A 14742-nucleotide genomic window follows, 5' to 3' on the forward strand; every position below is an offset into this window, starting at 1 on the left:
TTAGGGATATAAGTCATTTTCGATTCATATTTCATATTTTACAAGTAAAATGGTATTTTGGGCTATCCATTAAACTATGGATGTAAACTTGGAAAATTTTAGTGTAAACTTATAACGTTGGAGCAGGTGGTGTAAATTTAGTTGTAGATCCTATGTCTTATCTATCTCCATGAATTCCCAAGATAATTTCATTTTTATGTAAAAAAATACATGTGAGAAACCATTAATTTCTTTTTAATGAGCATCAATAACAATAAAAAACAAAAATAAAAATAAAAAGGGGAGAAACATGAATAATTAGTCGATGGTGTGAATTAGAAAAAGATGGAGTGCACTCATCAAATTTATTTTGAGTTGGAGAGGAGTCCTTATTTGGTAATCTCTCTCCCTCTCGACCAAGGAAAAGCAACGTCAGTAACAGCTGTGCTTGCCCCCCTACCGTCTGTTTCCCTCTCGCGCACAGATCTTCAAGCGCCGGATGCGATCCTCAGTTTCTCTTCCGCTCGCTTAGATCCACTCTCTATCGTAACTCACCTCCCCCTGAGTCCAATCCGAGTCAGTTTGTACTCATCTGTAAATACTCTGCCCTAATTCTTGCAATCTCGCTCGTCTTGCTCTGTCCGAGTCCATAGACGAATCTGTAGTTCAATAACACCGATTTTACTGGTCTTCGAGGAACTCCGTACTACTGAGAACCGACTGAGAAACACTACGAGTTTTTGCATTTTCAGTCGGCTCGTCATTGCGGCTCGGTCCTAGTTGGCACCGAGTCTGGAATTCCGTGATTTATGGTGATATTTGATAGATTTGTCTGTCGAAGTTAGGGTTTTTCAGTTACTAGTGGGTTGCTTGCCATGGCGTCTCAGCCTCAGAGCTGGCGCGAGGGCATGTCCTCTGACAATATTAAGGGATTAGTTTTGGCGCTTTCCTCGAGTTTCTTTATCGGTGCAAGCTTTATAGTCAAGAAGAAGGGCCTCAAGAAAGCCGGTGCTAGTGGCATCAGGGCAGGTATCAAATATTTGCTATCATTATTGTGAAATTTAGTACAGTTCAGGCCGAAATGGGAAAATGTCAATTATTTCGATTCTGTAGACTTAGTAGGGAAGTTTAGTGGACTGGATCTACTCTAATGGAACTTTGATGTTATTGGTCTACTTTGTTTTTTACTATTGGTTGCTAAATACTGCAATCGCAATCATAAACTTTCCTTCAAGTTTATTTTTTTTAAAATATTTTTTATGGTTTAAGTATATTATCAGTTTTTGGCAAGATGGGGAATGAAACTTGCATCTAGTAAACTAATAGTGACAAAGAGGAGGTCACCACTAGATCACATGAGCTTTTCTGCTCCTCCAATACACTTGCACATAAGCAGCTCACCACTAGACCTCATAAACGTCCATCAAGTTATCAATAGGATTATATATTGTGCTCCTCTACTCTAAGAGATAAAATGATTGGCTTAAGTGGCAAGTTCCGCTGTTACTTTTCTATTGTTAGATTTGAGATTGAACAAGTCATCAACATATGTATTAGAGGATTGAGATCACTTATGAAGGAAGCGTTTCTTGGGATGAAATAGTTGCATTTGATGCACCAGAATAGATACTATTGAACAAATGAAATTGGATTGGAATGGCTGTACATATTTATTTTATTCATCGTATGTTGCGTTTATATATGTGCTTAAAGTAAAATTTTGTGTTTATATATGTGGTGATTACTTGTGCAATGGGTTTGTAACTTTGTATTACCTTCTCTGATCAACTGAAGAGTTGCCATGTAATTTATCTTTACCCTCTTGAAAACATATGTGATGACAGCAATTGTGCTAATAACTTTGCAAAAAAATGATTCCTTTGTAATGTAATATTGTGAAACTGTAATTTTATTATATGCAACAGATTTGACTGAAATCAGGTTCTCATAAATTTTGTTTGACAGGAGTTGGAGGCTATTCTTACTTGTATGAACCTTTATGGTGGGTGGGCATGATAACTAGTGAGTTTTCTGTTTCTCTTTTTCATTTAGTGAATGCTTTCCGGGTTTATATCTTGTCTTCCCCAAAAAATAAAACGAAGAGTAGGTTTATATCATTTATAGAATATAGGTTAATGCATCTATTTTGGAAATAGAAGACAGAATTGGTTATTAATGTTTATGAAAGCATGATTCCAGGGTATTATGTGGAATATTTGTGCCCATAGAAAAGAGAAGACTTTCCGCTGGTTTTGCGATTTAGTACCTGATTGGCTTGTAGTTAGACCTGACACAGCCTGAAGTTACAAAATGAAAAAGATATGGATAATACTTATGCCTACGAGTACAAGCCCTTGGCCTTTGGTTTGCGTGCTTCAAACTGCCACATGGTGACTGATAGAACAAGAGGACCATCACTCAATAAACAAGCCCCAACCCATCCACAGGCCATTGGGCCTGGCCCATACCATGCAGTCCAAGGCCCAAGGGGGTTGTGGCCAAGCCCTTCTATGGGAAAAGCTTGGTTACTAAGGAGAGGGAATACCTCTCACCTATATACAGCACTTCCTCCCCTCTCCTAACCGATGTGGGACTCTATCAATACCCACCCCTTCAAGACCAACGTCCACGTTGGTCGAGCACCTTGGCCTGCCATGGCAGGGTACTCAGACTCAGGACTCGGGACCCTTCCCTATCCCTATCCTTTCGGCCCCATATAACAGAACGCCAAGGCCGGCCACTCCGCAGACGCGGCCCCAAGGGCCAGGGGCACAAGGCCCATGAATACCAGAGCTCCCCACAGGGCAGGAACGAGGGCTCCGATACCAATGATAGAACGAGAGGTCCATCACTCAATAAACAAGCCCCAACCCATCCACAGGCCATTGGGCCTGGCCCATACCATGCAGTCCAAGGCCCAAGGGGGTTGTGGCCAAGCCCTTCTATGGGAAAAGCTTGGTTACTAAGGAGAGGGAATACCTCTCACCTATATACAGCACTTCCTCCCCTCTCCTAACCGATGTGGGACTCTATCAATGATAGAACAATGATATACAGCACTTCCTCCCCTAAAGCTCCGATACCAATGATAGAACAAGAGGACCATCACTCAATAAACAAGCCCCAACCCATCCACAGGCCATTGGGCCTGGCCCATACCATGCAGTCCAAGGCCCAAGGGGGTTGTGGCCAAGCCCTTCTATGGGAAAAGCTTGGTTACTAAGGAGAGGGAATACCTCTCACCTATATACAACACTTCCTCCCCTCTCCTAACCGATGTGGGACTCTATCAATACCCACCCCTTCAAGACCAACGTCCACGTTGGTCGAGCACCTTGGCCTGCCATGGCAGGGTACTCAGACTCAGGACTCGGGACCCTTCCCTATCCCTATCCTTTCGGCCCCATATAACAGAACGCCAAGGCCGGCCACTCCGCAGACGCGGCCCCAAGGGCCAGGGGCACAAGGCCCATGAATACCAGAGCTCCCCACAGGGCAGGAACGAGGGCTCCGATACCAATGATAGAACGAGAGGTCCATCACTCGATAACCAAGCCCCAACCCATCCACAGGCCATTGGGCCTGGCCCATATCATGCAGTCCAAGGCCCAAGGGGGGTTGTGGCCAAGCCCTTCTATGGGAAAAGCTTGGTTACTAAGGAGAGGGAATACCTCTCACCTATATACAGCACTTCCTCCCCTCTCCTAACCGATGTGGGACTCTATCAATGATAGAACAATGATATACAGCACTTCCTCCCCTAAAGCTCCGATACCAATGATAGAACAAGAGGACCATCACTCAATAAACAAGCCCCAACCCATCCACAGGCCATTGGGCCTGGCCCATACCATGCAGTCCAAGGCCCAAGGGGGTTGTGGCCAAGCCCTTCTATGGGAAAAGCTTGGTTACTAAGGAGAGGGAATACCTCTCACCTATATACAGCACTTCCTCCCCTCTCCTAACCGATGTGGGACTCTATCAATACCCACCCCTTCAAGACCAACGTCCACGTTGGTCGAGCACCTTGGCCTGCCATGGCAGGGTACTCAGACTCAGGACTCGGGACCCTTCCCTATCCCTATCCTTTCGGCCCCATATAACAGAACGCCAAGGCCGGCCACTCCGCAGACGCGGCCCCAAGGGCCAGGGGCACAAGGCCCATGAATACCAGAGCTCCCCACAGGGCAGGAACGAGGGCTCCGATACCAATGATAGAACGAGAGGTCCATCACTCGATAACCAAGCCCCAACCCATCCACAGGCCATTGGGCCTGGCCCATACCATGCAGTCCAAGGCCCAAGGGGGGTTGTGGCCAAGCCCTTCTATGGGAAAAGCTTGGTTACTAAGGAGAGGGAATACCTCTCACCTATATACAGCACTTCCTCCCCTCTCCTAACCGATGTGGGACTCTATCAGTGACATATAAGAATCTCTTGGTAGCTTGGTCGAAGCATGAAATGGTTGCCTATGGAAATTTAACATTTCCTGTTTACAATTGAATCAACTGGGTGCTGAAAGTGCATTTATATTTATAGTATGAATAAATCTAAGTTTACCTCGCTTCCATATCGTTGTTTTGTGTCTCTCACATGGTACAATGCATTGTGCTTATGTCATTGTGTTTGGTCGTGAAAGACTTATATGTATTTTGAGGTCCGAGGAATAAATACATTCATTTGGTCCTAGATTCAAAAGATGTAATATTGATATATTTTCCTGAAATCATCTCAGTTGTTAGTGGAGACACCCATTTTTTTTGGCTTTTAACCATGGATTGGTTTGGGATGACTTCGTAAGTGTGCAAACTACCATGTAAAATCCCCATCCTCACCCCTGTCTCAAAAAACCAAACCAAAGAAGAAAAGAAAAGGAAGAAGAAGAAGAAGAGAAGGATTGGAATGGAAATACAACCACTTAATAATCCATATTTTTTTAAATAATGAATAACTATTTTTGCTATAGATTAAAATAAAAATGCTCATTTTTTGTTTTCTATTTTTTGACAGTGATTTTTGGAGAGATTGCTAATTTCGCAGCTTATGCATTTGCACCGGCAATACTAGTTACTCCTCTGGGTGCACTCAGCATAATAATCAGGTAGAAAGGTGCACATACAATGTTCATACAATGTTTCATTAATCGATTCTTCATGTTCTCAGGGTGGTGTATTTTGCAGTGCCGTTCTTGCGCATATAATGCTACGAGAGAAGCTACACATTTTTGGAATTCTAGGTTGTGTCCTATGTGTTGTCGGGTCGACAACAATTGTTTTGCATGCCCCTCAAGAACGTCAGATTGAGTCTGTCACAGAGGTTTGGGACCTTGCCACAGAGCCAGGTGGATCCATTTTTCTTCTCATCCTTCGAAAATTTTCTCATCCTCATGCATATTTTACGGATGAGGACTATTTGCACCCCTGACTTATCTAAGTACCCTAAAAACTCAAAAAAACCTTCATCTAATCACACCCCACTTGACCCTACCGTTTTGTTTCCCTCCTTTCCTTCAGTCTCCTCCTTCCCTTCAGACTCCTTCTTCCCTTACAAAGACAGAGACAGAGCATCACCTATCCCATTGCTTGACCCTTCCTCAATGAAAACCCAACACATTCCCCACCTCCACAAACTCCACCACCTATTCACCTAACAATGCACCGGAGAATGACCAAACAAACAAAGACTCTATATTAAGATATTGAAACAGAAAACACACATAAAGTAACAATGCTTTCTTATAAATGCTAGAGAAATGAGAAATTTTCAAATGTCTCTCCACAACTAAAAGCCAGCAATACATCCCTTTGTTTGGAATACAAGAGGCAATAAATGGAAAACCAGTAAATGCAAACTTATCAGAGTAAATTCCACAAACAGATAGCTGTAAATCTGTCAAAATATCGACAGAATTAATCTGTTTTGGGTTGGAGAAATGAAACAAATACCGGTTCCTCCCGCCGTAGACAAGGAGGATAGAGAGATGTAAGAGAGAAGGGGAAATGTAAGAGAGAAAAAATAAATGTACATGGGGTGCAGTTTGCAAAATTTTAAAAAAACTGAAATTGGGGTGTACTCATGAATGTTATGTTTTTAGTTGGGATTTATTTAGAATGGGGTGTACTTATTTAAGTTCGGAGTGCAAATAGTCTTAATCTATTTTAGGTTCTTATGCTTATAATAATATTTCAATTTGTAAGCGATTGTGCTCAATAAATTTTACTTATGCTCCATCTCATTCTTTGCAGGCTTTCTATTGTATGCCGCTGTGGTCATAACAGCTGTTTTTATACTAATATTTCACTTTATCCCGGAATATGGGCAGACACACATAATGGTTTCTATTGGAGTTTGTTCCCTTGTAGGTTCTTTGTCGGTATGTATTGTTATATGGTTTTACATAATTCTTGAGGTTGATTGCCAAAGTTATTTTCTTCCGATGTTTTCCACTTCTGAGAGCGTAATTTGACAGGTCATGAGTGTTAAAGCCCTTGGCATTGCATTGAAGTTAACGTTGTCGGGAACGAATCAGCTAATATATCCACAAACTTGGGTTTTCACTGTTGTTGTAGTCATGTGTGTGCTCACACAAATGAATTATTTGAACAAGGTACCGGTCGTTTCTTGTCTCCATTTACTTTTATCTACTTGAAATTTTTATCCATTTGGGAAAGTAATGTTCTTTACTGTGGTTTATTTGAACCTTTGTTGCTACGTCCTTAGACAATGGTGGTTGTCGTCGCTCATCTATGCAACACCTTTAGAAGCTTAGAAAGCTATATTTTCTGAGTTTATGCCTACTGGCGGATTGAAGATTGAACTTGATATCTAATATTGTTTTAGGATGGATTCATTATGTCAGCAAACTTTGACTCTGTGTTTCGTAGTTGATAGTTTCACATATCGTGAAATGGTGACGCAGAAGTGCATCAACAGAACTATTTTGTGATGACTTATTGGTGAGGGTGAGAAAGAGGGGGTGTCATAACAATGTTGAATCTAGCAACCTGAAGTCAGAGCCACTGCTAGAGCTTAGAAGCTCTTGCAATGGTTACCTGCCATCTTCTAGTACATCTGTATGGGTCATCACAGTTAGGATATTGTTGACTTTCTGCAGTTTTCTATTTTTGGTTATAGATTATTTTTATTTCTTTCTCTTGCTTAAGAGTTTAAAACCACGCCATAATCCTATGAAGTCCGCAGTGTATATAGATTTTTAAGGATGTTCCTTTAATTCCAAACATGTCAAGGTTCAAATACTCTTACCACCCTAAAAATAACTAATAAACAACATTTTCTAACAGAAAAAATGTGTTCCTTTAATTTTTTGGTCAATCAAGACTTTTTATTTTGATAGGCATCAATCAAGACTTATTTGTATTAATTTATGCCTTTATGTTGTTTGGCGGAATTGTCTGTGGATTTAATTGTTAAGCTTTCTTGTAGTGATTGACCATTGGATTGTAGCTTGGTAGTTTAATTTAATCTTCCCTCCTTGTCTCTTGCAATGCATTGACTTCTAGAGAAGCTCGACGACTCGTGATGAACATTCGGTTTAGGTTTAGGGTATGATCTATTGTTTCAAGTTTTTCATCCGGATACTTGTTGGCACTAGGATATGTATTTTACCTTTTCTTTCTTTGTATCTCTAAGTTGCAGCTGCTCCCCTTGCTTCTTTTTCTTCAACCAAATTGCTTCTTGTTATTTTTCTCTAGTTTCATCCTATTAATCCTGTTTTTGTCCTTCAATGCAGGCACTTGATACTTTTAATACAGCCGTTGTATCTCCCATATACTATGCTATGTTCACCACACTAACCATTTTGGCTAGTATTATCATGTTTAAGGTAAACCTTTTAATAATTTTGTACAAATAGAATATTATGTAGATTACTTTTAAAAGTATGGTCCATTATTTTTTTTTCCCTGTTAAGGAACTGTTTAACTTGAAAGTCTCCCCATATACAGAAATGTGGGTTTGGCTATTGGATTATGAGCAAACCTTTCATTAATTTTTCATAGTGTTGGCCTGTTGGGATTCTTTGTTATTTACTGCTCTTTATTTTATAAGAATAAATTGATGATGGATACAGTTGATATGGCTGATGCACATAAGGTTACGTTTTAATCAATTTTCTCTGAAATAAAGCATGATAAAAGTGAATCGATTTCAGTTAAGGTGCAATTTTGTTCAATTGATTCGTAATATAACGCAATTTGTTTTTCCTTTTTTTGTCATTTCTTTATGTAATTTGCACACAATGTGATAGGCAACATTTGTTAAAGATTACTTATAAATGTGCTTACTGTATGAAGATTTCGGTAGACAGAGCTTGCACCAAGCCACCAACCACCAATCACAGTGCAACTTAATTCTGGGTTCACTCCATGATCTCAAAGATTCTTGGCCCAGTTTGTTTGAGCCGATTGTGATTTGACCAACGTAATTCAGTTTGCTAGCATAAAAGGGATAATCATGGCAATTTCTAGCATAGTTCTCAATTCTCTTACATTATCAAAGTCTGCCTATTAATTTGCATCTTCAAGATGAGTTCTCTTGAATTTCCTTCTGTTGAATTTATGATTTTGTTTCATCAGGATTGGGATAGGCAAAATCCAACGCAGATTGTCACAGAGATGTGTGGGTTTGTTACCATCCTCTCAGGAACCTTTCTTCTTCACAAAACAAAGGATATGGCTGATGGTATGCTCCTCATCTCATTGTCATCGTAGATCTCAATTTTAAATATATGCTTTCATCTCATGTCATCCATGAGGAGGCCATGAACCCATGATGGTATCTGCCTTTTACCATTGGAAGGGGACTTGGTTCCTTAATTGCAATCACTTGTGTGAATGATAGCTTCACTGTATACGTTTTCAATATATCCTAAACCTCTAAATATTTTCATCGTGGAATCAGGTGCAAGTTTGACTAGTTCTACGTCTGTAAGGCTATCTAAGCACACAGAAGAGGATGGTTTTGGTGCTGAAGGTATCCCTCTTAGGCGGCAGGACTCATTGAGAGCATCTTGATGCATACCTCAGCTTGTTTCTGTGAGCTTTTATTTTCTTGGAGAGGGAACTTTCTGACATCAACCAATTAAGGTTTAATGAATCTCTCTTCTCCGTCTCTTTTTTCCTGGGATACTGTCAGAAAAGGGAGGGCAAGCTTTTTCCTCATCTGTTCTCTATTTGGCATTGCAATTCGACCTTTAGCATGTTCACTGCCTTGTATACAATTTCCTCTCCAATTCATACGAAAGAAAAAATACCTTGTAATTTTTAACACATTTGATATACAAGACCAATGTGGTGTGCCGTATGGCAAAACTTCAGCGGATTTTCTTGCCAAAAATGTTATCAATCGCGGTTAATTCTCTCGGATGGTACGAATTACGTGTTTGTGTATTTTTTTGCCAAAGCCCATTTTTTTTTTGAAAAACCAGTAGCAATTCCCTGGGATAACACTCCCATAATAACTGGCAAGGCAAACTTACACATGGGAGAGAAAAGCTCAACCCCACACAGTACAAAGTATCAACTTCGAGAAGAAATGAAACGGGATGGATCCATCAGATAAGAACTACAACAAAGGAAAAGAACTACAACAAAGGAAAAGGGGACCAACTGTAAAAAAAGAACCAAAGAATTAGGCTCGACGCATGAGTCTTTGATCCTTCTGGACAGCCTGCATCAGGAAAGCTGGGCCTTCCTCAATCCAAACAGTTTCATCACCAGTCTTTAAAGCCTCCCTTGCCAAACAGTGGGCAACTTCATTACCAGACCTCCTAACATGATTTACTTGCCAAGACATAAAAGCACCTAGACGATTCTTGATCTCCTTAACCGTACTACTCCAAGCATTCAATAGAGAATCCGCTTCAGACTAGATGTCTTGTACCATAATAGGAGAATCCCCTTCTAGAATAATGCTTCTAAAACCCAAATCAAAAGCAAACTCCACTGCCGACACGGCCACTTCAGCCTCAGCCAAAGAAGGAGAAAGAACAAAATGTCTGGATGAAATTTTTGCTGCCATCATGTCTCCCACCGAGTCTTGAATAATCACACCAGCACCCATCTTGTTCGAGGATCCGCACATGCCTGCATCCCAGTTAACCTTAAAAACACCCACCTGTGGAGACTGCCAACCTTCCAACTTTTGCCCAACTGAACCCCTAGTGGGCCCAAGAGGAAGAGGAGTTTCTGTGGAGTCTGAATTTGCAGAACTAATAGCATATTTTGCCAAAAGCATCGAGTTCATAAATTCATTCTCATGAATGAAAGCATTGCGCCTTTGCCATAACATCGGACAAGTCGTAGCCTGAGTCGCTAAATCCCTCCTCTCCCACATGTCCATTGCACTAACCCAAAAGTGCTCAAAGTTTGTAAAACTAGAATGCAACTTTTGAATGGATTTGATGCCATTATTAAAAAACCATCACTGAGTATTTGCAGCTCCATAAGATATGTAGACTTGATTCAGGCAGTTGTTTGCATAATGGACATTGAACATCAATGCTAAGCTTGCGCTTAAAGAGGTTCATATATGTGGGCAAAGCATTTTGTAAAACCCGCCACACGAAAGATTTGGTAGAAGCATGAATCGGCAAGGACCAAACTGTGGACCACAAGTCCTTCCTTCCATCTCCCGAAGAATGAGAGGCCTCCCCTTGCCTTTTAATAGCAATAGCCCTGTGATAACCTCTTCTCACTGAATACACTCTCGATTTTGTGCCATCCCAACTCAGCTGGTCCTGACCATTCCTTTGGTACAAGGGAATACTTAAAATCTTTAAAGCCACCTCTTCTGAAAAAACACTGCGAATCAGATTTTCATTCCACCGACCCCTCTCCACATCCATAAGACAACGAACCCGGGCATCCTCATTGAACCATACTGGCTGAAACCATCAGACCATGGTACTTTTGTTTCCCAACCAATTATCCTTCCATACTCTAACATGACAGCCATCACCAATAATCCATAATGAACCCGATTGTAAAAGAGCTCTAGCCGAAAGTGTGCTCTTCCAAGCAAAAGAATCGCCTTGGAAGGAGCTGAAAAAAAGGACCCCTCTCTAAAGTATTTCAGCTTCATTACACGTCCCAAAAGAGAGGCTGGATTCTTCAATATTCTCCAACACTGCTTTGCCAAAAGAGCCTCATTAAATGAAGAGAAATTCCTAAAACCCAGACCTCCCTCCTCCTTGGCCCTACAGACTTTTTCCCCAGAGACCCATGCAATCCCATGCCTATCACCCGACAGTCCACCCCACCAGAAAGTTCTCAAAGCTTGATCAATTTCTTGACAAAGTTGAAGAGGGATCTTAAAGATTTGCATTGCATAGGTCGGAATAGCTTGAAGAACTGCCTTAATCAGGACCTCTCAGCCAGCATACGACAGGAATATATGCTTACAATTATTACCCCTCTGTTTGACTCTTTCCACAATAAATTGGAAAGCTTTCTTCTTGGATCTCCCCACAAGAGCTGGCAACCCGAAGTAATCCTCATACGCCTTGATCTTCCGTACTCCGATAAGATTTTTTAACAAAGTTCTGGTTGCCAGCGGGGTGTGCTTGCTGAAAAAAAGGGTTGTTTTCTCAACATTAATTTTCTGACCTGATTGCCTCTCATAAGCAAGAAGGATTTCTCGGATACATTGCCAATCACTCGTGGATGCCCTACAGAAAATAAGACTGTCATCCGCAAAAAATAGGTGGGAGACCAGAAGCGAGCCTCTACCAAAAGGAAATCCCCGAAAACCATTCCTCTCCACGGCTTGATTCAGATAAAAACTTAAAACATCAGCACAAATAACAAAGAGCAATGGGGAAAGAGGATCACCTTGACGTAATACTCGGGAAGGAACAATAACCTACCCAGGCTCTCCATTTACTAACACTGCATACGTCATCGATGAAATGCAAGCCATGATCCACTGTCTCTACTTTACACAAAAACCCATACATTGCATTACATACTGCACAAAACTCCACTCCATTATATCATAAGCCTTGCTTATGTCTGGCTTGACTACCATGTAGTTTGAATGGCCTCGTTGTTTGGTACTCATGCTATGGAGAACTTCAAAAGCCACCAAAATATTATCCGAAATTAGCCTCCCTTGCACAAAAGCGGATTGATTTTCCCCAATGATTTTCGCAAGGACCTTTGAGATGATCTTGTATAACACATTGCATAAACTAATGGGCCGGTACTCCGTAACAATAGCTGGGTGAGGAACTTTTGGAATAAGAGCGATATGGGTGTGGTTCACCCCTTCTGGAAACCTCCCGGCCGAGTTAAAGAATTCAATCACAGTTGCATAAATATCTTGGCCAACTATGTCCCAATGTTGTTTATAAAAACTGGAAGAGAAACCATCCGGTCCTGGAGCTTTTGCCTCATCAATCTGCTGCACCGCGCACCACACCTCGTCCATAGAGACATCCCTAGAAAGCAAAACATTCTGATTCTGAGATACAGACGCCCGGAAAGCTTGGTTGAATAAGTCTGCTTCCATAGGATTAGAGGAAGCAAAAAGAGTGGAAAAATACTCAAAAAAAGCTTGCTGAATTGCATGCTTATCCTCACATATACCAACTTCCACATCACGAATAGTTCAATAAAATTTCTTGACCTCCGTTGATTAACACAGGCATGAAAGAACCGTGTATTTTTGTCTCCCTCCCGAAGCCAGATCTGTTTTGATTGCTGCCTCAAGACTGCCTCTTCCTGAGCCCTATTAACATCAAGCAAGCCTCAAATATTAGCCAACTCCTCTTGATTAGAATCATCCTCCTTTTGATGCTGCTGAGATAAGTCAGCCACCAAAGCCCCATTTGAAATGCTGTCAAAATAATGGCATCTATGTCTTTGTGTCCAAATCTATTATGTTTTAGCCTTGATAGCTGTTTGAAGACAATTGTAGCAAGATGCACTAACCCATTCAATGTGTTTTGAGAGAAAGGGGGCCAGCAAAGCTTGTTGCCATAGAATGGAAAATTGCATCATGCAATGAATCGCAGGGACTTGATGCAGTCTCACCACAAGATTGATACATGGTTAGCGTGTCGGATTTGTTGTTGTTAGAAAAGATGATTCTTCTTTTCAGATTTTGTTAAATTATTATTTATGATTTTTTGAATCATAAATTAAAAATGACACGTGCCAACATTTTGTTGGTCAATGTCATATGGCTGACATGTTAACAATCATAAAAAATTTAAAAATATATGGCATAAATTTAACGGCCACATCAACATCGTTATAAATCGTTATAACGGAATAAGCAAGACGGACTTAATGAGACCATTATTGTAAGTGCAGGGGCTTGACTTGTTTAACTTAAACAAAAATAAAAAATCAAGGATTTATTTGACTCAAAATACAAATTAGAAGGGCTAAATCCGCACTTGCCCCTTTATTTAATATGAAAAGCATCATCTATGCACTTTATTTCCATTTTTTAGGCATGTAGAAGATGACATGCTGTAAGTACAACTGTGGAATAAGCCCAGTCGCTCCCAGTTTTTGTGAGCATGGAATACGAACTGAAGGGAAGAAAGGTTTCTTAGCCAAAACTACTTCATGAAACTTCAACTGATCACTTCACTTTGTTTTGCAGTGATACTGGAAACAAAAACATAATTACTTCTTTTCCTAACCATTCCCTTTAGTTTGTTAATTTTGAAGCTGTAGTACCCGGTTTTCGTCCGGCCAAACCAAACAAAAAAAAGAATAATAATAATAATGCAGAAATTCAAAATTCAAGAGCTCATAGGCCCACATGCTTACAAAAAAATTCAAAACTTGTTTCTTGGACCCATAAGCAAACAAAAATCCTAAGGCCCACCTCTTGGACCGTAAGCCCATAAAAATTCAAACCTAAGCCCAAAAGATCTAAACCCTAGAAAATATCTAAAAAATAGGGCAATTAAATAAATAATAAACAAAAGAAAATCCTTAAGAGGGAAAGGTGGTTCCTTTATTAGGGTTTCACAAAAATAAGGAAAAGACAAAAATGTAAGTCTTGAGGGTTTTAGAGAAGGAGAGAAAAATAGGGTTTTGGGGGCATTTTGGGATTTTTTGAATAAAAGATAAGTTAAAGAGGAGAGAAAGGGGAGGCAGCCGGGACACACAACGAAGAGAGGAGAAAAAGAAGGAAAAAGAGAGATTGGGGCAGCCACATAACTAGGAAAAGGGGAGCCGCACAATAGAAAAAAAAGGGAGGAGGAAATCGGGAGAGAAAAAAAGAGATAAGAGAAATAGAGAGAAAGAAAGAAGTAGCAGCCGAAAGAAGCAAGAGAGGAAGAAGGTGTTGAACAGAGGAGAAGAAGAGGTAATAATCTGTATACATCTTTGCAATTCTCTAGTTCTATTGCTTTGATTAGATCTGATCCTTTTGATGGAATCTGTGTTGGGTTTCCATGCTCTTCAATTACATCCTTGCATTATTCAAGTTATGGTGCTGAGATGACACAAGTTTGCACATATTGCTGCCCATTCTCTGTCTATAGCTTCCGGTTTTATTATTTTTGGTCCCATTTCTGCAGTTTTTTTTGATACATATATGCCATACTTGAGGTTCTTAAAAATCTGGTTCGTCAAGATTTTGTTGATAATGAATGTTTGAGGTCTATATATGGTTTGCACAGATTTAAAGGAAATGTTTGTTTGCGTTCTATAATTTATTTGATGTACGTGGTTTGTGGGTGTATGATTGATGTGAATGAAACATGGTCTGTGTATGTTTATT

At 40.4% G+C, this 14742-nt stretch overlaps 1 protein-coding gene across 1 annotated transcript; it reads left to right on the forward strand.

Annotated features, from left to right (window-relative positions):
* Window positions 1-384: 384 nt before the first annotated feature.
* LOC120004516 (probable magnesium transporter NIPA4) lies at window positions 385-9367 on the forward strand. Its single transcript, XM_038853876.1, has 9 exons — window positions 385-1008; window positions 1945-2001; window positions 4990-5080; window positions 5160-5320; window positions 6225-6352; window positions 6449-6586; window positions 7730-7822; window positions 8574-8679; window positions 8899-9367. The coding sequence occupies exons 1-9, from the start codon at window positions 855-857 to the stop codon at window positions 9009-9011; spliced, it is 1041 nt and encodes a 346-aa protein (XP_038709804.1). The 5' UTR covers window positions 385-854; the 3' UTR covers window positions 9012-9367.
* The last annotated feature ends 5375 nt before the right edge of the window (window positions 9368-14742 follow it).

This window comes from Tripterygium wilfordii, chromosome 8 (assembly GCF_013401445.1).
Source record: "Tripterygium wilfordii isolate XIE 37 chromosome 8, ASM1340144v1, whole genome shotgun sequence".
NCBI lineage: Eukaryota > Viridiplantae > Streptophyta > Magnoliopsida > Celastrales > Celastraceae > Tripterygium > Tripterygium wilfordii.

Coding starts and splice junctions, on each gene's coding strand:
- LOC120004516 (XM_038853876.1), top strand. CDS start 855: ATGGCGTCTCAGCCTCAGAGCTGGCGCGAGGGCATGTCCTCTGACAAT. Junction 2,002..4,989: donor GTGGGTGGGCATGATAACTA/GTGAGTTTTCTG, acceptor ATTTTTTGACAG/TGATTTTTGGAGAGATTGCT. Junction 5,321..6,224: donor GGACCTTGCCACAGAGCCAG/GTGGATCCATTT, acceptor CATTCTTTGCAG/GCTTTCTATTGTATGCCGCT.